At 40.7% G+C, this 21915-nt stretch overlaps 1 protein-coding gene across 3 annotated transcripts in view; it reads left to right on the forward strand.

The window, feature by feature from the left end:
- Positions 1 to 21487, forward strand: part of PTPRG (protein tyrosine phosphatase receptor type G) — a 771055-nt gene extending 749568 nt beyond the window's left edge. For all 3 annotated transcript variants that reach the window (XM_055414236.2, XM_055414235.2, XM_055414238.2), the window contains 4 exons: positions 2901 to 3047; positions 3994 to 4136; positions 16164 to 16299; positions 16883 to 21487. In XM_055414236.2, coding sequence (XP_055270211.2) covers positions 2901 to 3047; positions 3994 to 4136; positions 16164 to 16299; positions 16883 to 17029 — 573 coding nt within the window. In that variant the 3' untranslated portion in view covers positions 17030 to 21487. The remainder of the gene's footprint in view (positions 1 to 2900; positions 3048 to 3993; positions 4137 to 16163; positions 16300 to 16882) is intronic.
- The last annotated feature ends 428 nt before the right edge of the window (positions 21488 to 21915 follow it).

The following is a 21915-nucleotide window of genomic DNA, read 5'->3' on the forward strand; positions in this document are numbered from 1 at the left end:
TTGAGAAGTTACTATGAGGACAGGGAAGCACACAGAGGAAAAACAAAAACAAAAACGATCTGCTTCCTTGAGTGTCAAGAGTAGTGAGTTTTTTAATCAGGAAAGAACAGCATGTGATTGAACCCCTAGTCTTGATGACATGCGTTTGACTGTGTGCCCAGTCAGTAGGAACTTTACTTTGTCGCTTTCTGCTCCAGCTTCAGAATACCAAGACTGCTTCTGTGTGATAGAATGGCAACAGAGTTGAGAATCTTAAGCTAAAAACTGGAGTGTAAATTTTCAAATTAGCTGGCAATAGGGGTCTATTCTGTTTGGCATATGGAGATTGGAGGCATTTAGGGTTGTTAAAACGTGCATTTGTTGGATGAGTCAGTGTTTTGTTATCCTCACTGAGCAGAGGACAGCCACTGAAAGTGTCTCTACCCACAAGCTCATTTGCATGGGCAGGCGAGCGGGGGGCCTGGATCCAGTGAGTCTGCTGTGCGGACAGTGAGGCTGCAGGCCCAGGCCTCTCACTTCCGGGTCTCTCTCAGGTCCACGGAGGCGATGCTGGAATCCTGCACCTCTGTGCTCATGGAAAGTCAGATTCAGCAGTGCGTAGTGTTTTCTAAGGGCTTTCCTGCTGGCTGAGTCGATAAAGAATCTGCCTGCGATGTAGAAGACCTGAGTTTGATCCCTGGGTCAGGAAGATCCCCTGGAGGAGGAAATGGCAACCCACTCTAGTATTCTTGCCTGGAGAATCCCATGGACAGAGGAGCCTGGTGGACTACAGCCCATGGGCTTGCAAAGAGTTGGACACGATAATGTCTCTGCATTTTTTGTTTGCTTGGTTATTTATCACTACTGTAACTTTACAAGACCATGATTCTGTGGATGGCCAAAGTCACTGCGGCCAAGGAATGTTTGCCTTATCCATAAGCAAAATGCCCATGAGACCAGAGCTCCTACTGAAGTCAGGAGCATTACTTCTTTGTAATAGTCTGTCAAGTTGAGCCATTATTCCCTAGTTTACTGTCTTGTGTTCAAAACTATTTTTCTGCCTTTCTTCCACCATTTGGCTAGTTGCTCGGTTGTGGGGTTTGTGACCCCATGGGCTGTAGCCCACCAGGCTACTCTGTCCAGGGGGTTCTCCAGGCAAGAAGACTCGAGTGGGTTGCTATTTCCTCCACCATTACTAAGTCCTTTTGGCAGTTCTTAGACCAGTTAGAGAATTTCAAATTCATATTATCATCGTAATAGTTATTTGGAGTATATAGTTTTATTATTCCCACTTTTCCAATATGGAAATCAAGGCTTAGTTAAATTATTCAGGATCATATCCAGTCCTATGCTTAATCTGTGTATTTGGTCAAATTTAGAGGCCTTGTCCATCATTATGTCTTTGTTTTAGTTGCTAAGTGGCGTCTGACTTTGTAACCCTATGGACTGTAGCCAGCCAGGGTCCTCTGTGTGGGATTTCCCAAGCAAGAATACTGGAGTGGGTTGCCATTCCCTTCTCCAGGGGATCTTCCTGACTCAGGGATCAAACCCGTGTCTGCTGCATTGCAAGTGTATTCTTACCGCTGATCCACCAGAATATCTGGTAAAAGGGTCCTAATTCCATATCCGAGGGCACAGTGTATTAAAATCCAAGACAGTTACAGACTTCTTTTGTATAGACTAAAGCCGATTGCTAATCTGTTTCCCCTTATGCTGAGCTTTAAAAATAAAAATGTACTTGGCAATAAGCTATATTGAAACTTGAAAGGGTGATAAGTCTTATTGGACTGTTGGCTCATTTCTAATGCAACAATGTAAGATTAAACAAAACCTTGCTTTGAACGTTATTCAGAATTATTTCTGACTTCACTAGTATAGTGTCTAGGCTTTTTCAGGAAAATGCCCATAGAAATCTATATATTACAAGCAAACTGTAATTTGCCATTTGAACTGATGAGAAAAAGGAGATGAGGCTCATCATAATGATTGTATTTCTCAGTCTCCAACGTAGGCAATGGTTATCTTTTTCTTAGGCCTTCATAGTTTTCAGGGAGAGAATTCAAGTTTCAAGCTTGAATATAGTGTATTAGTTTCAGATGTACGGCTAAGTGATTCAGTTATTTTTTTCTTATTCTTTTCCATTACAGGTTATTACAAGATATTTGAATATTGTTCCCTGAGCTGTAAATTGTTATTGCTTATCTATTTTATGTACTGTAGTTTCTGTTACTGAATATTTATGTTTAATTTTAAAATAAATAAACATTTAAAGCTTGCCTGATTCAAGACTGAAAGACTTGATGTCTTAACATTGATAGCTTAACTTCCCTTTTATAAAGCACCTTATAGCCAGCATGCTTATTTATGGACCTGTCTGAGCCTTGGTGTTTTCATCTACAAAGACGGAAGATAAAAACTGCTTTCCCTCACTAGTATATTAAGAAAAATACATAAGATAATATTTATAAAAAGTCTTTTGCAAAATGCTAGTCAACTGTAGAATTCTTAATAACATAATCCATAGAACAACAATTAATGTTTGCATTAAGCCACTGTGAAATAATAAAATTAATTGATAGGATAGGAGATCATATCTCCTTTTTTATTCTCACACTTACCATTACAAGCATTTCTCAGTTAAGGGTTAGACATCCCCTACAGAAGGAGCCTTTTTGGTTATCGGAGTAACATAGATGAGAGGTGCCAAAAAATAGTGATTAAGTGTGTTTTACAATAAAATACAATAACCACTGACCTCAGCATGACGCAGTATGGGTATATCAATAATTCTATGAACCCAACTTAAAAGATGATCTGAGTATTACAGGAAACTGCAAACATAAGAAATTGGTAAGAAAATTCAAGAACAAATGGTTGACAGCCTTGCAGAAGAATTTTTTTCTTTTCTTTGGTGCCCATAGGCTGAAGATGAGTTTGTGTACTGGCCCAGTCGAGAAGAATCCATGAACTGTGAGGCCTTTACCGTCACCCTTATCAGCAAAGACAGACTGTGCCTCTCTAATGAAGAGCAAATTATCATCCATGACTTTATCCTTGAAGCTACACAGGTAACCTCAACCCCAGGTCCTTGGTAACAGCTGTACCTGGGTCCTGGGTGATTCTAAGTCACACTGAAGTAATCTACCACCCTGAGGACAGGCCCAGGCAGGCGTCTTGGGTATGACCTAATTTTAATTGTGCACACTTCCTTTTTTGCTTCCTTCAAGTATTTGCTTTTTCCAGGTGGAAGGATGAAATGTAGCAGTTCCTCTGACTGAGCATGCATACAAATAGGCATGTTGACCTAATTATAAAAACAATATACTAGAGCTCCATAGTTTCTTTGCCATCAGAAATGTAAGCCTTACAATATGTTGCAAAGGTGATAATATTAAAACTATACTTAAAAATAAAAACACAACATTTTGATGAGTAATTACCCTTCCTGTGGAGTGGTTAAGAGGGGACCTATCTTATTTAATAAATTAAATACTGATGTCCTTACCCCTTCCTTTTTTTTTTTATAGATACGATAGAACAGGACATAAAGTCTCTTACAGTTTGTTGTCCCTTAAAATGTTTGCCTGAACAGGATTCTATTTCATTATGATAACCTTATTTGTTGCTTCCCTGGCAGCCTAGCAGTCAAGAATCTGCCTGCAGTGCGGGAGACACAGGGTCAATCACTGGGACAAGCTCCCCTGGAGGAGGACATGGCAACCCACTCCAGTAGTCTTGCCTGGGAAACCCCATGGACAGAGGAGCACGACCATAGTTCACGGCATCAGAAAGGATTCGGACACAACTGCAGCAACTCAGCTGCCACACCACCAGCCTCACTTGTTAAGTGCCAGGCAGACCTCCCTAGCACTTTCCTCCGTAGAGCAGTTTGGCTCTCCTGGCCATCATGGCTCTTCAGTTGTCTATACTTCCCCAGGAGCAAGGTCTAGCTGTTAAGACTATAGCCAGGATGAAGTGAAGGATGACCTGTGACTCGTGTCATACTGCTTGCAGGATGACTATGTCCTCGAAGTTCGACATTTCCAGTGTCCCAAGTGGCCCAACCCGGATGCCCCCATCAGCAGTACTTTTGAGCTTATCAACGTCATCAAGGAAGAGGCCTTGACAAGGGACGGCCCCACCATTGTGCACGATGAGTATGTACCAGTTTGTTCCTTTCCTGTTGCACCTTGATAGGAGGAAGGGGCAAAGAGAGACTTCACAAACCCTCTCTCTGCGTGCGACAGTTCCAGGACACTTCTGATGTGCTCACGTTGTGGTTTCTACCGGGTACATGCGGTTTCTAGTGTGTGCCTGTGTAAAATGCTATGCGTTTTAGTTTGTCAAAGGCTTCAGGGTCTCCTCTAGGTTCATCTTTCTAGACAGTGCCACATATTAGCCTACCACGATGCATCCACACGCCTTCCTGGGTTTTCTGTTTCAGTAATGCAAACTAGACAATAATTCACATGTTTACATTTATGTTAATTTACATGTCATAGTTTATATTATCTTTAAATCCGTACACTGATTTTCAACAAACACTAGATAGAAAACCTTTTAAAATATGTTTGGTTGATTAGTAATCAAAAAGTTCACTCTTAATAATACTTACAGTTTACTGTGTGTTTTGAGGTTTACCGTCTCTGGAGGTTTAAAGGTAAAGCGTGATTTGCTTCTCGCTCAAAGCTGCTAAGTGTCTGAATGGAGTTCAAACCCAGCGTACTGTCACTTTAATGAGAGACACAGGATCCTAGATATACCTAATGGTGTATGACTATCTGGAGTCAGACTTCATAGATGGACTTGACCTGCCAGACAGTGGCAGATGGTTTCAAATCTCACAAGCCTCTAGCCCAAGTTCCAAGGTAGGTAGCTTCCTTAGTCAGCAAGTTGTTAGGCATGTACTAAGTAAATTACCACCCCCTCTGCTAGTGTAGATATTAATATATTTCACAGTAAAGCTTATAAAATAAGCCTTTGCCTTGAACTGATGCTGTCACAGGAAGTGAACAGAGACTTCTGGCTGAGGTCAGTACTGTCACCAGTTTGAAGCAAGCCACATGATTGGCTCCTTCCAAGGAGTCTGATGGTCTTTTTAAAATAGTGACTATTTCAAAATGTTAGCCTGTCTCTTAATTAGATTAAGAAGAATTAAGAGGCTCTAGTCTATGGTGTCCCAAGAGTTGGACACAAGTTAGCAACTAAACCACCACCAGTGAGTAAGATCCCTGGAAATGTGACGACCAGCAGTGGCATTTAAATGAAACAGACAGCCTCAAAATAACTAGGTACTGGCTCCTGGTCTATGCAGCTGTAGAATATGCAGTTACAGCAGAAAGTGAGAACTGCTTCTGGAGTTCCTCCCCCCCCCCCCAACTAATCTGGGTTAGCTTTTCAAAAACCTTCTGGATTTTACCAGCTTTTAGCAATTCAGACCAAATTCTAATGTTGCTGCCCAGTTTTGTGATGGATTTTGTGGTACTAATAGTACTCCAAGGATCTGCCCTTAGGTCAGGAATGCAGCTGATCTTATATTAGAGAACGGAGAAAGGAGAACTGTTTGATGCATTTATCTGTATGCAGCTTTGGGGTGGACTGTCTTATGCAGCGTTTTTCATTTTACATTTACATGCTGCATATGTTACCTCTGGACTTCATCAGATATAGCTTGTTCTTAGGTCTAAATAAGAAAAGAGCAAGTTAATCCTACACAAGTGCATCTTCACATGTTATATAGGTGAGCTGGATGAAAAGCCCCTGAAGTTCAAGTGTTCATTCATTTATCCATCATCTTTAAGAAAGAAGTGAGTCCATTAAAATTATTTTTCTACATTACTTGAGCAAATTTGAAGTTTTTAAGTAGTTGCTAGCTCTAGGACAGCACTCTGAATGCCAGTTACCTTTCAGTTTCCATCTTACTTACCTTTTGCACCTCTAAATATCCCTTCCCGCTAGCCTGCAGACACCTCGAGTCCAGTATCTGTAGGTCCAAACTCGCCCTCCTGTCCTGCTGCCATCCACTTAGAGTACAAACCAGAAACACACCAAAGTCCTTCTTTGCGCCGCCTCACATCCACGTATCATTGGCCCCCAGGGCTTGCAGATGCTCCCTAGGCTTTCGGTACACTTTCCAAATCCTTCTGCAATCTGGTTGAAGTTTACTGCCCCAGCTTCCACCCCAGTCCTCCTGTCCTCTCATTGAACACACACCTCAAAAGGCCCTCTCTTTGGAACTGTCTCCAGTTCATCCCAGAGGTGATCATTCACAGACAACACATCTTTACCAGTGCCATTCCTGTTTATCAGATCCGCTTCTCACTGCTTGTTTACATGACGGTCAGCCCCACACTGCAGAGACCAGCAGAGCTAACTCATTTGTCCCATTCTCCATAGAGTGAAGCCCCATGCCTGACACACAGCAGGTAGAGATAAATACTGGTATGAGTTGGTACCGTGTTTCAAGTATGTTCTTATATATATATATATATATATATGAACTTTCCCTGGAGAGCCTTGTTTTTGTTTTGGTTATGGTTATTTTACCTGCTTACATTCATCTGTGGACTATAAAGCCAAGTTACAAAGTTTTTTAAGCTCTGTCAAAAAATAGATGGGTGCTTCCACCCATGACAGAGAGTTAAACTTTTAGCGCACAAACTCTGTGGTATCTGCCTGGTCTTCACAGCTGTGTGCCAGGTGAATGGAGTCTCTAGATGCAACGATCTCTAAGGGCAAAACTTCCTCACCGAAAAGTAAACTCATTCTGTTTGAGTACAGGCACAGGTTAAAGAGGAACTGCTTTGTTCTCAGCTTCCTATGTTGGTCTGCTCGAGACAGTTCTATCTGAGGCTGATTTGTATCATTACTGTCAAATGTTAAACTCAGAGCCTGTTTTCCTAAGAGTGTGGAACACAGTCACGGTTCTTACACGGTTTCATGAGACAGTAGTAGATTAGACCTTCACTTATAGAACGAAAAGGCTAGTTTCTTGTGTGAGTGCTACCACCCTGTTGGATGCTAGAGTAGGCTGATTTCATTCAGCAGTTCTCAGAGTAGGATCTGAAGGTCCCTGATTGGGAAGGGTGGCGGAGTGGTCTCTTAAGACCCTTCCAGGTGATCTAAGTGGACACAACCGTTTTCAGAATAATACAGAGATCCTGGTTGCCTTGTTCACTCTTATTCTGCCTTGAGTGTACAGTGGAGTTTTTCAGAGCAACCTGACCCAGATGATATCCCCACTCTGACAGCGAAGGGAACATGTGCTTGCATGGTTGTGTGTTTTAATGTTTTCTCAGTTCTAATGTCTGGTACAGTAAAGACTGATAGCTAAAGGCCAAATAAGCAAAAGCTCTTTTAGGGGGGTTTCAATAATTGTTAATTTTAACCCAAGATGGTCTATAGCAAATGCTGAAATATATGGACTGCTTTCTGTACCAGCTGCTGTAAAGACACCCCCTCAAGTTAGAACTAATTGAGTCCTTCTTTTAATCCTCAAAATCACCCCTTGAGGGGAGTAATTTTAGGATCTGCTCTTCCTGTGTGAGGAAATGAGGGCTGCAAAGGTAGGTAGGGCCTGTGTGCACATGTATCTGGTAAGCAAGGGTCAGAGCCAGCACCAGCTGCTAATGTGTAAGGTCCAGGGTAAAGTGAAAACATAGGACCCCCTTGCTCAAAAAGTATTACCAGGAAAGAATTTCCAGTTAAAGAAACAATCCTATTTACCATCACATCAAAAAGAATAAAATACCTAGGAATAAACCTACCTAAGGAGGCAAAAGCCTTGCGCTCTGAAAACTGTTACGAAAGAACTTAAAGACAACACCAACAGATGGAGAGAGAGAACAGTATTGATTCTTCCAATCCAAGAACATGTTAAAATATACGACCCAGGTTAATCTATAGATTCGGTGACTCCCTGTCAAATTACTAATGGCATTTTCATAGAACTACAACAAGAGATTTTTTAATTTGTATGGAAACACAGAAGATTCCAAATAACCAAAGCAAGCCTGGGAAAGAAAAAAAGAAGCTGGAGGAATCAGGCTTCCTGACTTCAGACTATACTACAAGCTGCAGAAATATAGACCAGTGGAACAGGATACAAAGTCCAGAAATAAACCCATGCACTTATAGTCAATTAACCTACAACAAAGGAGGCAAGAATATACAGTGGAGAAAAGACAGTCTCTTCACTAAGTGGTGCTAGGAAAACTGGACAGCTACATTTAAAAGAATGAAATCAGAACATTCTCTAACACCATATGGTGTTAGAGACATCACCAAATGGTCAGTACCAAAATCAGACTGATTATATTATTTGCAGCCAAAGATGGAGAAGCTCTATACAGTCAGCAAAAACAAGACCAGGAGCTGACTGTGGCTCAGATCGTGAGCTCCTTATTGCCAAATTCAGACTCAAATTGAAGAACGTAGGGAAAACCATTAGGCCATTCAGGTCTGATCTAAATCAAATCTCTTATGATTATACAGTGAAAAAGTGAAGGTTGCTCAGTCATGTCAACTTTGCGACTCCATGGACTGTAGAGTCCATGGAATTCTCCAGGCCAGAATACTGGAGTAGGTAGCCTATCCATTCTCCAGGGGATCTTCCTGACCCAGGAATCAAACCCGGGTCTCCTGCATTGCAGGTGGATTCTTTACAGGTGAAATACCAGGGAAACCCAATGATTATACAGTGGAAGTGACAAATAGATTCAAGGGATTACATCTGATAGAGTGCCAGAAGAACCATGGACAGAGGTTCTTGACATTGTACAGGAGGTGGTGATCAAAACCATCCCCAAGAAAAATGCAAAAAGGCAAAATGGTTGTCTCAGGAGCTTTACAAATAGCTGAGAAAAGAGGAGAAACTAAAGGCCAAGGAGAAGAGGAAAGATATACCCTTTTGAATGCAGAGTTCCAAAGAAGAGCAAGGAGACATAAGAAAGCCTTCCTCAGCAATCAGTGCAAAGAAATAGAGGGAAACAATAGAACGGGAAAGACTAGAGATCTCTTCAAGAAAATTAGAGATACAAGGAAACGTTTCATGCAAAGATGGACACAATGGTATGGACCTAACAGAAGCAGAAGATATTAAGAAGAGGTGGCAAGAAGACACAGAAGAACTGTACAAAAAAGATCTTCATGACCCAGATAACCACGATGGTGTGACCACTCACCTAGAGCCATACATCCGGGAGTCTGAAGTCGGGTGGGCCTTAGGAAGCATCACTACGAACAAAGCCAGTGGAGGTGATAGAATTCCAGCTGAACTATTTCCAGTCCTAAAAGATGATGCTGTTGAAGTGCTGCACTCAATATGCCAGCAAATTTGGGAAACCCAGCAGTGGCCACAGGGCTGGAAAAGGTCAATTTTCATTCCAGTCTCAAAGAAGGGCAGTGCCAAAGAATGTTCAAACTACTGCACAATTGCACTCATTTCACATGATAGCAAGGTGTAATGCTCAAAATCCTCCAAGGTAGGTTTCAATAGTATGTGAATCAAGAACTTCTAGATGTAAAACCTGGATTTACAGAAGGCAGAGGAACCAAAGATCAAATTGCCAACAGGCATTGGAACATAGAAAAAGCAAGAGAATTCCAGAAAAACATCTACTTCTGCTTCAGTGACTATGCAAAAGCCTTTGACTGTGTGGATCACAACACACTGTGGAAAATTCTGAAAGAGATTTGAATACCAGACCACTTTACCTGCCTCCTGAAAAATCTATGTGCAGGTCAAGAAGCAACAGTTAGAACCAGACATGGAACAACAGACTGGTTCCAAATTGGGAAAGGAGTACATCAAGGCTGTATATTGTCACCCTGCTTATTTAACTTATATGCAGGGTACATTGTTTGAAATGCCTGGCTGGATGAAGCACAAGCTGAAATCAAGATTGCCAGAAGTATCAGTAACCTCAGATATGCAGATGACACCACCTTTATATGGCAGAAAGTGAAGAACTAAAGAGCCTCTTGATGAAGGTGAAAGAGGACAGTGAAAAAGCTAGCTTAAAACTCAACATTAAAAAAAAAAAAAAACCTCAGCATTCAAAAACCTAAGGTCATGGCATCTGGTCCCGTCACTTCATGGCAAATAGATGGGGAAACAATGGAAACAGTGACAGACTTTATTTTCTTGGGCTCCAAAATCATTGCAGATGATGGCAGCCATGAAATTTTCTTCTCCTTGGAAGAAAAGCTGTGACAAACCTACAGAGCACATTAAAAAGCAGAGACATTACTTTGCTGACAATGGTCCATCTAGTCAAAGCTATGGTTTTTCCAGTAGTTATGTATGAATGTGAGAGCTGGACCATAAAGAAGGCTGAGCACCAAAGAATTGATGCTGTTGAACTGTGGTGTTGGAGAAGACTCTTGAGAGACCCTTCGACTACAAGGAGATCAAACTAGTCAATCCTAAAGGTAATCAACCCTGAATATTCTTTGGAAGGACTGATGCTGAAGCTCCAATACTTTAGCCTTGGAAAAGTCCCTGATACTGGGAAAGATTGAAGGCAGGAGAAGGAGGGAACAACAGAGGACGAGACGGTTGGCTGGCATCACCGACTCAATGGACATAAGTCTGAACAAATTCTGGGAGATGGTGAAGGATAGGGAATCCTGGCTGCTCCAGTCCATGGGGTCACAAAGAGTCAGACATGACTGAGCAACTCAACAACCACCACCAACACCATACACAGCAATGACTCTAAACGAATTAAAAACCAGACTCTATAAAGTTCTGAGAAGAAGATATAGAACAACACTCTTTGACGTAAATCACAGCAGTATCTGTTTTGATCCATCTCCTATATAATGAAAATAAGAAACACATGAGACCTAATTAAACTCAAAAGCTTTTGCACGAACAAAGGAAACCACAGACAACAAAAAGACAGCCCCCAGAATGGGAGAAAATACTTGCAAACTCTGTAACCAACTAGGGATTAGTCTCCAAAATATACAAACAGCTCATGCAGCTCAATATCCTAAAACAAACAGCCCAAACAAAAAGTGGGCAGAAGACCTAAATAGACATTTCGCAAAGGAGACATACAGATGACCAATAGACACACGAAAAGATGCTCAGCACTGCTCATTATTGGAGAAATGCAAATCAAAGTTAGGTAGATCTCAACCAGTCAGAATAACTTGCCTTTATTTTCTCATCCACTTCCAAAAGTCTTACAAACTTGAGTTGCCATTATTCCAAGATTAATGTATATTCAAGCTTTAACTCTGTTTTCCTTCCTGCCGTAATGATTTTGAAAGGAAGCTTCACTTCCATCATAGTGACAAGGTTTTAATCCCTTCATTGCCATCTTGGTTGTGATTTTTAAAACATGGTATAAGCAAAACAACAGTAATGGTAATTATACGAAACAGTTGCTTTCAACAATAATTGTATGACGTAGTAAAAAGTGTAATTAAATGGCAAAAGGCCATAGGTATTATACACACTGATGATACAAGGAACCCCAGTGTCTCTCCAAACGAATATAGACAGAGCCACTTGAAAACATTCCTGTATATTGGGAAATGGCTGTCATTTGTTTGAGACATTGACAGAGGAAGATGAGAATACACTGTAACAGCTAAGAGTTAAAGAACTGTAGCTCTCAAGGGGGGCCTTTAAGAAAGTGGCAGATTATCAAACCAGTGAATTTATATACTATTCTTTTGTTCAGTTCAGTTCAGTCTCTCAGTTGTGTCCGACTCTTTGTGACCCCATGAATCACAGCACGCCAGGCCTCCCTGTCCATCATCAACTCCCGGAGTTCACTCAAACTCATGTCCATCGAGTCAATGATGCCATCCAGCCATCTCATTCTCTGTTGTCCCCGTCTCCTGCCGCCCCCAGTCCCTCCCAGCATCAGTCCTTCCAATGAACACCCAGGATTAATCTCCTTTAGAATGGACTGGTTGGATCTCCTTGCAGTCCAGGGGACTCTCAAAAGTATTAGCTAAGTTATAAATTACCTGTGTCACTTTTCCACCAAGTCTCTGTAATGTGAAGTGCAAATGCATGAGACTTGACAAACATCCTTTAATCCTACTGAATTCCTAAACTTCTGAAAGAGAATGGCCTTTTTCAGTCTTTCAAGACTGATACTTTAAAGTATCTGTGCATTTGATTGATTTGATCTAGTTTCTAGCCATGTTTAAAGTCTTACTTTGTAGGTGTTTCTTTTTATTTAGGTACTTATTTAAGAGTGGCTAAGTATTAAGGAAAGACAACCCAAGCAAAGGGCACAGTAATCCCACATGGAGTACGCACTGCATAATAAAATATGTAATACCTGACTTTCTTAACTAATGGCTATGGTTAGCTTGAAGGAGAGAAGGAAAAAAGATCCTAACAGTTTCACTAGACCAGATTAGCAGAGATTAAAAGGTGGAATATTGAAAAAAATTAATACAAATGATTGGGGTGGAGGAGGTGGGAAACCAGCTACGCTACAGTGAGAAGATAAACTCAGTTAGACAACATGATGTACAAGAACAAAAACAGGGAATCAGAGTTAAAAGAGCAATCACAATTGTTTTAAAATAATACACGCAGAGATCTAAAGATTTAATGAAATGAATGAAAAACACGTATTATGAAATTGGAACATATTAGAGGCTAATAAATGGAAAGGATAAGAGATGGGCTAGTAGTAGAATGGACAAAACTGCAGTCAGACTCAGATATGGAAGTCAGATACAGCAGTTCTGACATCGGTCTCAGGGACGATATACAGAGAGATAGATGAAAGAGGAAGAAAAAAGCTGAAAAAAACCATGGCCGAAGGTTCTCTAACAACTGAATAAGGGGTGAGATGATACAATGAATAGTAGCATTCAGAGAAAAGATCTGAAAACTATAATTAACAAGGCTGATCTAGCAATGACCTAGAACAGTACGTACCCCATCAACAGAGGAGTGGATAAAGAAGTGGTACACATACACAGTGGAATACGACACTTGTGTTAAAAAGAATGAAATAACGCCATCCGCAGCACCATGGATGACCTAGAGAATATCATACTAAGTGAAATAAGTCAGAAAGAGAAAGACAAATACCATATGGTACCACTTACTTGTGGAATTTAAAATACAGCACAGGTGCACCCACCTGCAAACCAGAAAGAGACTCACATGTACAGAGGTCAGACTTGTGCTTGCGAAGCAGGAGATGGGGAGTGGAGAGGTAGATGGGGAGTTTGGGGTCTGCAGATGCAACCTGTTATACAGAGGACAGATAAACAACAAGGTCCTATTGTATATACCACAGGGAACTTTCTGGCATAAACTTTCATGGAAAAGAGTTTAAAAAAAAGAATGCTATACAGCAGAGATTGGCACAACATTATAAGTCAACTATATTTCTAAAGTGGGCTTCCCTGATAGCTCAGCTAGTAAAGAATCCACCTGCAATGCGGGAGACCTGGGTTTTATCCCTGGGTCAGGAAGATCCCCTGGAGAAGGAAATTGCAGTGTTCTTGTTTGGAGAATCCCATGGATGGAAGAGCCTGGTGGGCTATAATCCATGGGGTCCCAAAAGAGTCAGACACAACTTAGCAACTAAACAACAACAACAACATGCAGAAAACTATAAAATCTCATTGAAAACTATAAAAGACCTGAGTAAATGGAAAGAAAGATATGTTCATGAACAGAAAAGCTCAAAAAGAGGTTTATTTCCTCAGATCTACTTAAGATATTCAATGCAGCCTAACCAAAATCCCAGCAACTTTTCATATTCCTTGACAGTCCAATAGCAGTTAATACAAGGTATAATGGGATGAGGTGGGGGGTAGAGGTTTGTGGAAATAAGTGTACAAGTGAAAAATGCAAACACATATGTCTGGAGCCCTAAAAGTGAAACAGTAGCTGTACAGCTAGCAGCCAAGACTATTGTATAAACCTGCTTCATCAAGTATCAAGCCTACTAAAAACCTCAGAGAATACAGTATCAAAAAACAGAAGCAGATTAAAGGACCAAACTAGAGAGTTCAGAAATAGGCCTGTGTATATGAGAATTTGGCAAATTATTAAAAAGGCAGCTTAAATCTACGAGGAAAGAGGAGACTATTCACTGTAACATGCTGGCACAGTTCAGTTCAGTTCAGTCGCTCAGTCGTGTCCGACTCTCTGCGACCCCATGAATCACAGCACGCCAGGCCTCCCTGTCCATCACCAAATCCCGGAGTTCACTCAAACTCATGTCCACAGAGTCGGTGATGCCATCCAGCCATCTCATTCTCTGTCGTCCCCTTCTCCTCCCGCCCCCAACCTTTCCCAGCATCAGAGTCTTTTCCAGTGAGTCAACTCGTCGCATGAGGCGGCCAAAGTATTGGAGTTTCAGCTTTAGCATCAGTCCTTCCAATGAACACCCAGGACTGATCTCCTTTAGAATGGACTGGTTGGATCTCCTTGCAGTCCAAGGGACTCTCAAGAGTCTTCTCCAACACCACAGTTCAAAAGCATCAATTCTTCGGCGATCAGCTTTCTTCACAGTCCAACTCTCACATCCATACATGACCACGGGAAAAATCATAGCCTTGACTAGACGGACCTTGGTTGGCAAAGTAATGTCTCTGCTTTTTAATATACTATCAAGGTTGGTCATAACTTTCCTTCCAAGGAGTAAGCGTCTTTTAATTTCATGGCTGCAGTCAGCATCTGCAGTGATTTTGGAGCCCAAAAAAATAAAGTCTGACACATGCTGGCACAAGCGGTTATCTATTGGAAAAATCACTAAAATCAGACCCCTACATGGCATCTGATCCCATCACTTCATAGGAAATAGATGGGGAAACAGTGGAAACAGTGTCAGACTTTACATTTTGGGCTCCAAAATCGCTGCGGATGCTGACTGCAGCCATGAAATTAAAAGACGCTTACTCCTTGGAAGGAAAGTTATGACCTACCTAGATAGCATATTAAAAAGCAGAGACATTACTTTGCCAACCAAGGTCCGTCTAGTCAAGGCTATGGTTTTTCCCGTGGTCATGTATGGATGTGAGAGTTGGACTGTGAAGAAAGCTGATCGCCGAAGAATTGATGCTTTTGAACTGTGGTGCTGGAGAAGACTCTTGAGAGTCCCTTGGACTGCAAGGAGATCCAACCAGTTCATTCTAAAGGAGATCAATCCTGGGTGTTCATTGGAGAGACTGATGCTAAAGCTGAAACTCCAAAACTTGGGCCACCTCATGCGACGAGTTGACTCACTGGAAAAGACTCTGATGCTGGGAAAGGTTGGGGGTGGGAGGAGAAGGGGACGACAGAGAATGAGATGGCTGGATGGCATCACCGACTCTATGGACAGTGAGTTTGAGTGAACTCTGGAAGTTGGTGATGGACAGGGAGGCCTGGCGTGCTGTGATTCATCGGGTCGCAAAGAGTCAGACACGGCTGAGTGACTGTACTGAACTGAACCTTATATCAAAACAAGAATAAGATTCCAATGAATTAGCAATGAGGTAGAAAATTGTAGGAGAATATTTTTTAAATACTGGGGTCAAGAAAGCACTTTGAAATGGCCTGATGAAAATACCTGCTACCCTTTCTAAGCCTTTTTGTGCCTGTGTGTGAAACAAACAGAAACATATATTTCCAAGAATTTTATAGAAGGTGGTCATACTTGGAAAGTTCCACTTCCACGCCAGAAATAATTACTAAATATGAAACTCACTGTGAAAATTTTCTGACTGCCTTTTGAGCCATAGATTTCCATTTTTATTCAGATCCTGGAAGTTCAGTTTAGCCATTTGGTATTTTTTAAAAAAAAATTTTTTTCCAGAGCTTTTTGCCTCTGCTTATCTCATAGCCTTCAGTTAAAATCCTCATATTATTTTTCCTATCATATCACCCAACTCCTCCCTGATGTCAAATCTTCTTAGCGCCCTCACAAGTCTAATTTTGAACTTTTCAAATTAGACATCAAGTTAAACATCTGATAAACCAGTCTCAAAGGAGGCCACATTTATAAACAAGTGTCACCTTTATACTAACCTTAAAATCTCTTCCCTTGTCAGCATTTCATTCATTTCTGTGTTCTAGAATAGGTATCAGTACAGTCTTCCTAGCTTCTATAGAAATACGTGATGGTAACTTCATTCCAGTATATTCAGTCTTGTAGTGATTCTGAAATAGCTTTTTCTTTTTTTTTTGCCCCCCCCCCCACCAGGTATGGCGCAGTTTCAGCAGGAATGTTGTGTGCTCTCACCACCTTGTCCCAGCAGCTGGAGAATGAAAATGCCGTGGATGTTTTCCAGGTTGCAAAAATGATCAACCTGATGAGGCCTGGAGTGTTTACAGACATTGTAAGTACTGTGTTTATTTGCAAAACCTGTACCACATCAGTTGAAACTCAGCCTCACCCTGTACAACAGTAGCTCTCAATGGGGGTGAGGGTGGAGTAATTTTGCCCCCTAGGGGATGTTGGGCAATGTTGGAGACCCTTTTTTAATGATCACCACTGGGGGTGGAGTTAAGTGAGCGGAGCCCAGGGACACTGCTAAACATACCGCAACACCTAAGATGGCCCTCTCCAATAAAGGATTCTCTGGCCCACATGTCAGAAGCGCTGAGCTTGACGAACACTGCTTTCTAGAGTATATAGTGTCTTCTGAAGATGAAGTACAGATTTCTTACTATCTTAGCAGTACATCGACACTGAGAACTCATTCCAAGGTAAGAGAGATGAAAAGGACACAAAGCAGGTGTAGGTTTTGATCCTAAAAGATTCCACAGATGATTTTGTAAGTTTCTTAAAGCGCATAGACATATATTCCTGTGTCACTAGTGTATTTTTCACAGTTACATTTGTAATCAGTATTTTTACCTGCAATGAAATGAAATGAAGCTGTTCTTCTGCTCCGAAACCATCTTGCTCTCGTTTTCCAGGAACAGTACCAGTTTGTCTACAAAGCGATGCTCAGCTTGGTCAGCACTAAAGAGAATGGAAATGGCCCCATGACAGTGGACAGAAACGGTGCTGCTCTCACCGCGGACGAGTCGGACCCTGCCGAGAGCATGGAGTCGCTGGTGTGACTGGCATCGGGAAAGAGTGCTTCACTTGTAAACCTTCTGAAGACTGAGAACTTTTTTGAGGCCTTTTTTTTGCCAGACTCTAGGTCTAGGTTGTATGATAACCCAGTTACTTTTTTACACTGATAAAAGTTTTGATATTTATTTTTTGCCATTTTATGTCTTAATGGTATCCTACTGAGCATTCGCACCTCTGTTCATCTCTCACAGTGAAACGCAGTTTTGCCTAGTTTGCACTATCTGATCAGTGTTACTGCCTATAATCTGATACTAAAGCAAACCCTGATGTGACATTCCACGACCATACATGCTTCTTTTTAATTCAGTATAGTGAAGGTTTGTTATGACAGTGACTCTCGATTTTTTTTTTTGTTTAATTATTGTTACTCTTGCGAAAGCAGCTGCATCCTCCTAGCAGGCAATGCTATCCTTTTGCTCAGTCCTCTCCTATTTTTAAGGCACTGTTCAATACTTCTGTATGCCTTCTGTGTTTTAATGGAGTGGATGAGCACTGTTTTCTTTTTAAAGAATAGTGGGGGGGGAGCTACTCTGAAGGTCTGTCAATGTCATGGCCTTGAGAGAGCCCCATTTGTGATGGTGAAGGTGTCCATTAAGAAACAAGAAGGTTTAAGAGTCATCTGATGTGAACATCACTTCCTAGTTTCAAAGTTATATTCCTAGCTTTAAAAAAATGCCCAACTGTGTCAAAATAAAGGATATCTCTGTATTATGGTTTTCACAGTAGCTATGTGGACAGTGTGTGTTATTTCAATTTTGACTCTGAAATAGTTACATCCCTGCCCCCCAAATCAGGGCCATCTTTTACAAAAGAGAGATGGCAGTATTTTATGTAACTCCAGTTATGAAACCCTTTAGTGAGTCTTCATTAATGCCTAATGGTTTATAATTTCATACCTCTTGGCAGGTGGAATAATGCAAATCTTGGCAGGTGTGTAATTTTGAAAGTAGTCCTAGAAAATATCCCTATTTCTCATATAGCAATCTAATAAAAACTACCTATAGAGTTAACATTCTTACATTCTTTTCTTTGCTTTTTTTTTTGGCCAAATATTTCCTGATAAAGCTTATTAATTACATGCATTCTTCTACTTAAACTGAAAATATTGTATTAATTAGCAAAAAGTCTTGGGACTATCTAGGTTCCTCCACATGGAGAAATCTGACTTGGAGAGAGACAATTAGAATCTTGAGTGAAAGGTAACAGTGACATTTTCAAAGAGTTCTTAACAGTAGGAGACAGCTTTGTATGCTTTTATGTATTTTAGCCTCAAAAACAGGTTCACTTCAGTTAAAGAGACTGCTCATAGGGACACAGAGCCCAAGGAGATAATTTCCCAGAGCCACATTCACCCTGCCGTCCATCGTGGGAAAATCAGGAGTATTCACAAGAAATTTCAGTTCAGCAAGTTAGAAAGATAAGCTTCTTACTGAGATCCATTTCTTGTGCTGCATATTTGCTTTTGAGAGGTGACTTCTGTCAGAAGTTAAGCCATCACCAGGACTGAGCCTGTGAAAAGGAAAAGAAGGGTTTTGGTTATTTTTATTTTTTTTATGTCAATAAACATCAACCAACAGGTCACACTGGCTATGTATGACCATAATGTCTGGCTAGGCATTAAGACATCCGTGATGAGCAGTAGTGAGACTCTGTTTATCCTGAGTTCGTTTTCTATGAAGTTTGTCAGAGCAGAGCTGAAAGGACCAAAGCTGCTGAGGCCTCCTGGCCCACGATTTCTAACACACGGGCCAGGTCAACCAAGTTTTCCTAAACGACATAACTTGCCAGGATCCATTTCATCTTCTCATCGCTCAGATTCAGCCACACAGGGGAGTCCACTAGTCACGAACCGTGAGGGCTTGTTGAGAACATGTGTACAGGTGAGCCCAGTTTCCCCAGCTGTGTGTGGTGGAGGGCACAGACGCGTTCACTGTCCCTCTGCTCCCAGCAGAGGTGACGTGTGGAACCTCTGCCTAACACGTGAGGGAAAAATCCTGACCTCACGAACACTACCACCACCGGCTGGCTGCGGGAGATCAGGAAGGGGAAGATTCCAGCATGGTTTCCCCTCAGCACGGCAAGAGCTAGGCCACTAGAGTCCATTACGGAGGTCACTTCAGTTGCACAGAGTGTTGACATGAGCTGACTGTCCTCAGTAGATGGCACAGCGGACCTGACTCTCAGAAGTAACGTTCAGGTTGGGGTCTGTGGGCCCTCTGTAATTTTTTCAGGACACGTGGCAAGTATTCCCTTCTGGGCTATTGTTGTTCAGTCACTCTCAACCCCATAGACTGCAGCCCGCCAGGCCTCCCTGTCCTTTATCTGTGCTATTACAGAGGGCCCAATTTATGGAACTTCATACCTTCCAATTCTGTGACCATCTCTTCCATGGGTATCAGAATCATGATAAAAGAGAAAGGCAGGTCGGAGATAGAAGCATCACAAGGATGGCTTAGAATTTCTCTGTGAGCATTCGAGTGTCTGTAGTGGGCCTGAACCAAAGTCTACAAACCCTAACCCACTGAACCACAAGCAACTGCTGTTTGCCCATCTTGCCAAAATGGTCCAGACACACTTCGCGGAGGATAGTTATAGTCAGCAGTTCCTCGCTTTGACTGTAGAGTGTATCCTATTATTATTCATATAGCATTGGCAAATATACACTTGTATCTTTCCAGAGGCAAAGAGTTTCAAAGATGGTGTTTTCTTTGAGACAGAAGCACATTGCTTAACTAACAAGGTTATTAGCCCATGCACTCAGGAGGAAAGGAAATAGCTATTGCAGATTACTGTGTGCTGTGTTACAAAAATAAGGTTTTAGAGTGTATGAGTTCTAGGTAAGCAGGAGGCACACATTCAAAATGAATTGCAAAGATCAAGACAAGTGGCCATGCTGGACATCAGAGAAAACACACCTTATTGCCACCAAGAACCTTACCTGCATCTGAAAGTTACAATACTGTCTTTTATATTTTAAAAAAAGTTTGCTTATGAAATTCAAGATGATTAGGATGAGGTGAATTGCTTTTCCTAATTTTTATGCCTTGGAGCTTTCACAGTCAATTTCAAGTTGAAAAGTCCAGCAAGGTCAGAGATGTTTATGGCATTTAGGGTCTGGTGGCTGGAGGTTTTAGCCCGGAGTAAAATATTGAAATCAACAGATAACCTTAATTATTTTATAATGACACAGCACAACTGCCTTGTTACGAATTTTCTTAAACACATATATACTGTATTTAAAACTTAAAATATAGATACCAATTTACCAAAGACACATACTAGTTGTAAGCAAAAAATTTTAAGAAAGAAACCCAAACTCATCATTATTTAGGAAATAATAATAAAAAACATAGTTTGTCTTAATAATCTAGCAAGTTATATTGGAAAATGTGTTTCCAACTCCTAAGTCCTAAACTTTATGTTCAAATATGGTGCCAGTGAATTTTTATATGAAGGGAAAATGCCTGCTTTTTTTTTTTTTAAACAGCCATAATCCCACTTGCCCCTTTGCGCTTGCCCATAGCTGCCATCTAACACACAATACTGGCTTCACTTATCTCTAGAAAGAAGGCATGTGACGAATTGGAGTTGTAAGAATGGTATTTGGCCTCTACTTTGTCTTAGCTGTTAAACCGTTTTTAGTATTTTTGTTAAATATTTGCAAAGGGAAGCATTTTCTACAGAGGATAATTAATTTCAAGAAAAATAATCTTGAGTTTTAAGAAATAAAACCTCTCCAGAAAAGGAGACAAACGATTTTATAAAATGTCGCAACTCTCCAACATTTGGGGTAGTGACTCCTTTTTTGTTAGGACATTTGAAACTAGCAAGTAGCCATTGTTTCTTAAAAAAAGAAGAAAAAAAAATTTTCAGCCTTTGTGTGGATTCATGTTTCTTTCACTTCAATAGCGAAAATCATTAAAACTGTAAATATTTTGTTGCTTGGATAAGCATCTTCTGGGAACTTTGTATCTATGGTATATAATCATAGAATTTTATATTTTCATATAAAGCTAATTTTTTTCTAGTTTCAATTCTGTCATAGTTTTTTTTTTTTTTTCCTTTGTGGTGGATATGTGAATTCAACTTTCTGTGTATTGAAGTAGCAAGAACCATCTTTGCATTCCAAAAGAATCCAACATGTGTTATTTCTTTGAGGCAGTGATTGTGACAGTTGGGTTTTTTTTTTTAATTTCATTGACCATTTGTGCAATAGGAATTAGACATAATTAGTCACACTGAATACATTTGTTGCATTGACCCATTTGGATAAAGTGCTGTTTTTGGTTTTTTTTTTAATTTGTTCAGGGGAAGGGGTTTTATAACCTGAAAATTTTCCCTTTTTTCTTCTGTTTAAAAGTATATCAAATCATTCTATTATAGTGTTATTTAATATGTAAATTGTATTGCTATACATAAAATAAAGTATGGTTTTTGATGTATTTATTAGTGCTGAGCATTTCTAAGAAAATACCTACATCCAATAATATCAGATTACTCGTTTCTTTTAATAGGTCACATTTATACATACAGACCCTTTGTCTTAGTTTTCATGGTAGTAAATCATTATTAAGAGTCATCTTGACACAGGCAGAAAACCACAGACATGTCTTTTCTGCGTTCCTCCTCCTTTAAAGAGTAAAGAGTAATATTTCACCTGCATGTCAAATGAAACTCTGCTCACTTTATGAACCTGCTGCTAAATTGTAAGTAGAATTACTGTCTTATCCAGTGTATCAACTAGATTTGGAGCAACTCCTCCCTCTAAATGTTTACTTTTTAGAATGAGAGACATTTGTCGGCAAGACTTTGGGAGGATCTATGAAATACATAACATAAAATCCTGTCACTCCTACTGAGCAGAAGTTTT

The sequence above is a fragment of the Moschus berezovskii genome, chromosome 24, assembly GCF_049115385.1.
Source record: "Moschus berezovskii isolate FMDL1 chromosome 24, NW_MosBer_1.0, whole genome shotgun sequence".
Classification (NCBI taxonomy): domain Eukaryota; kingdom Metazoa; phylum Chordata; class Mammalia; order Artiodactyla; family Moschidae; genus Moschus; species Moschus berezovskii.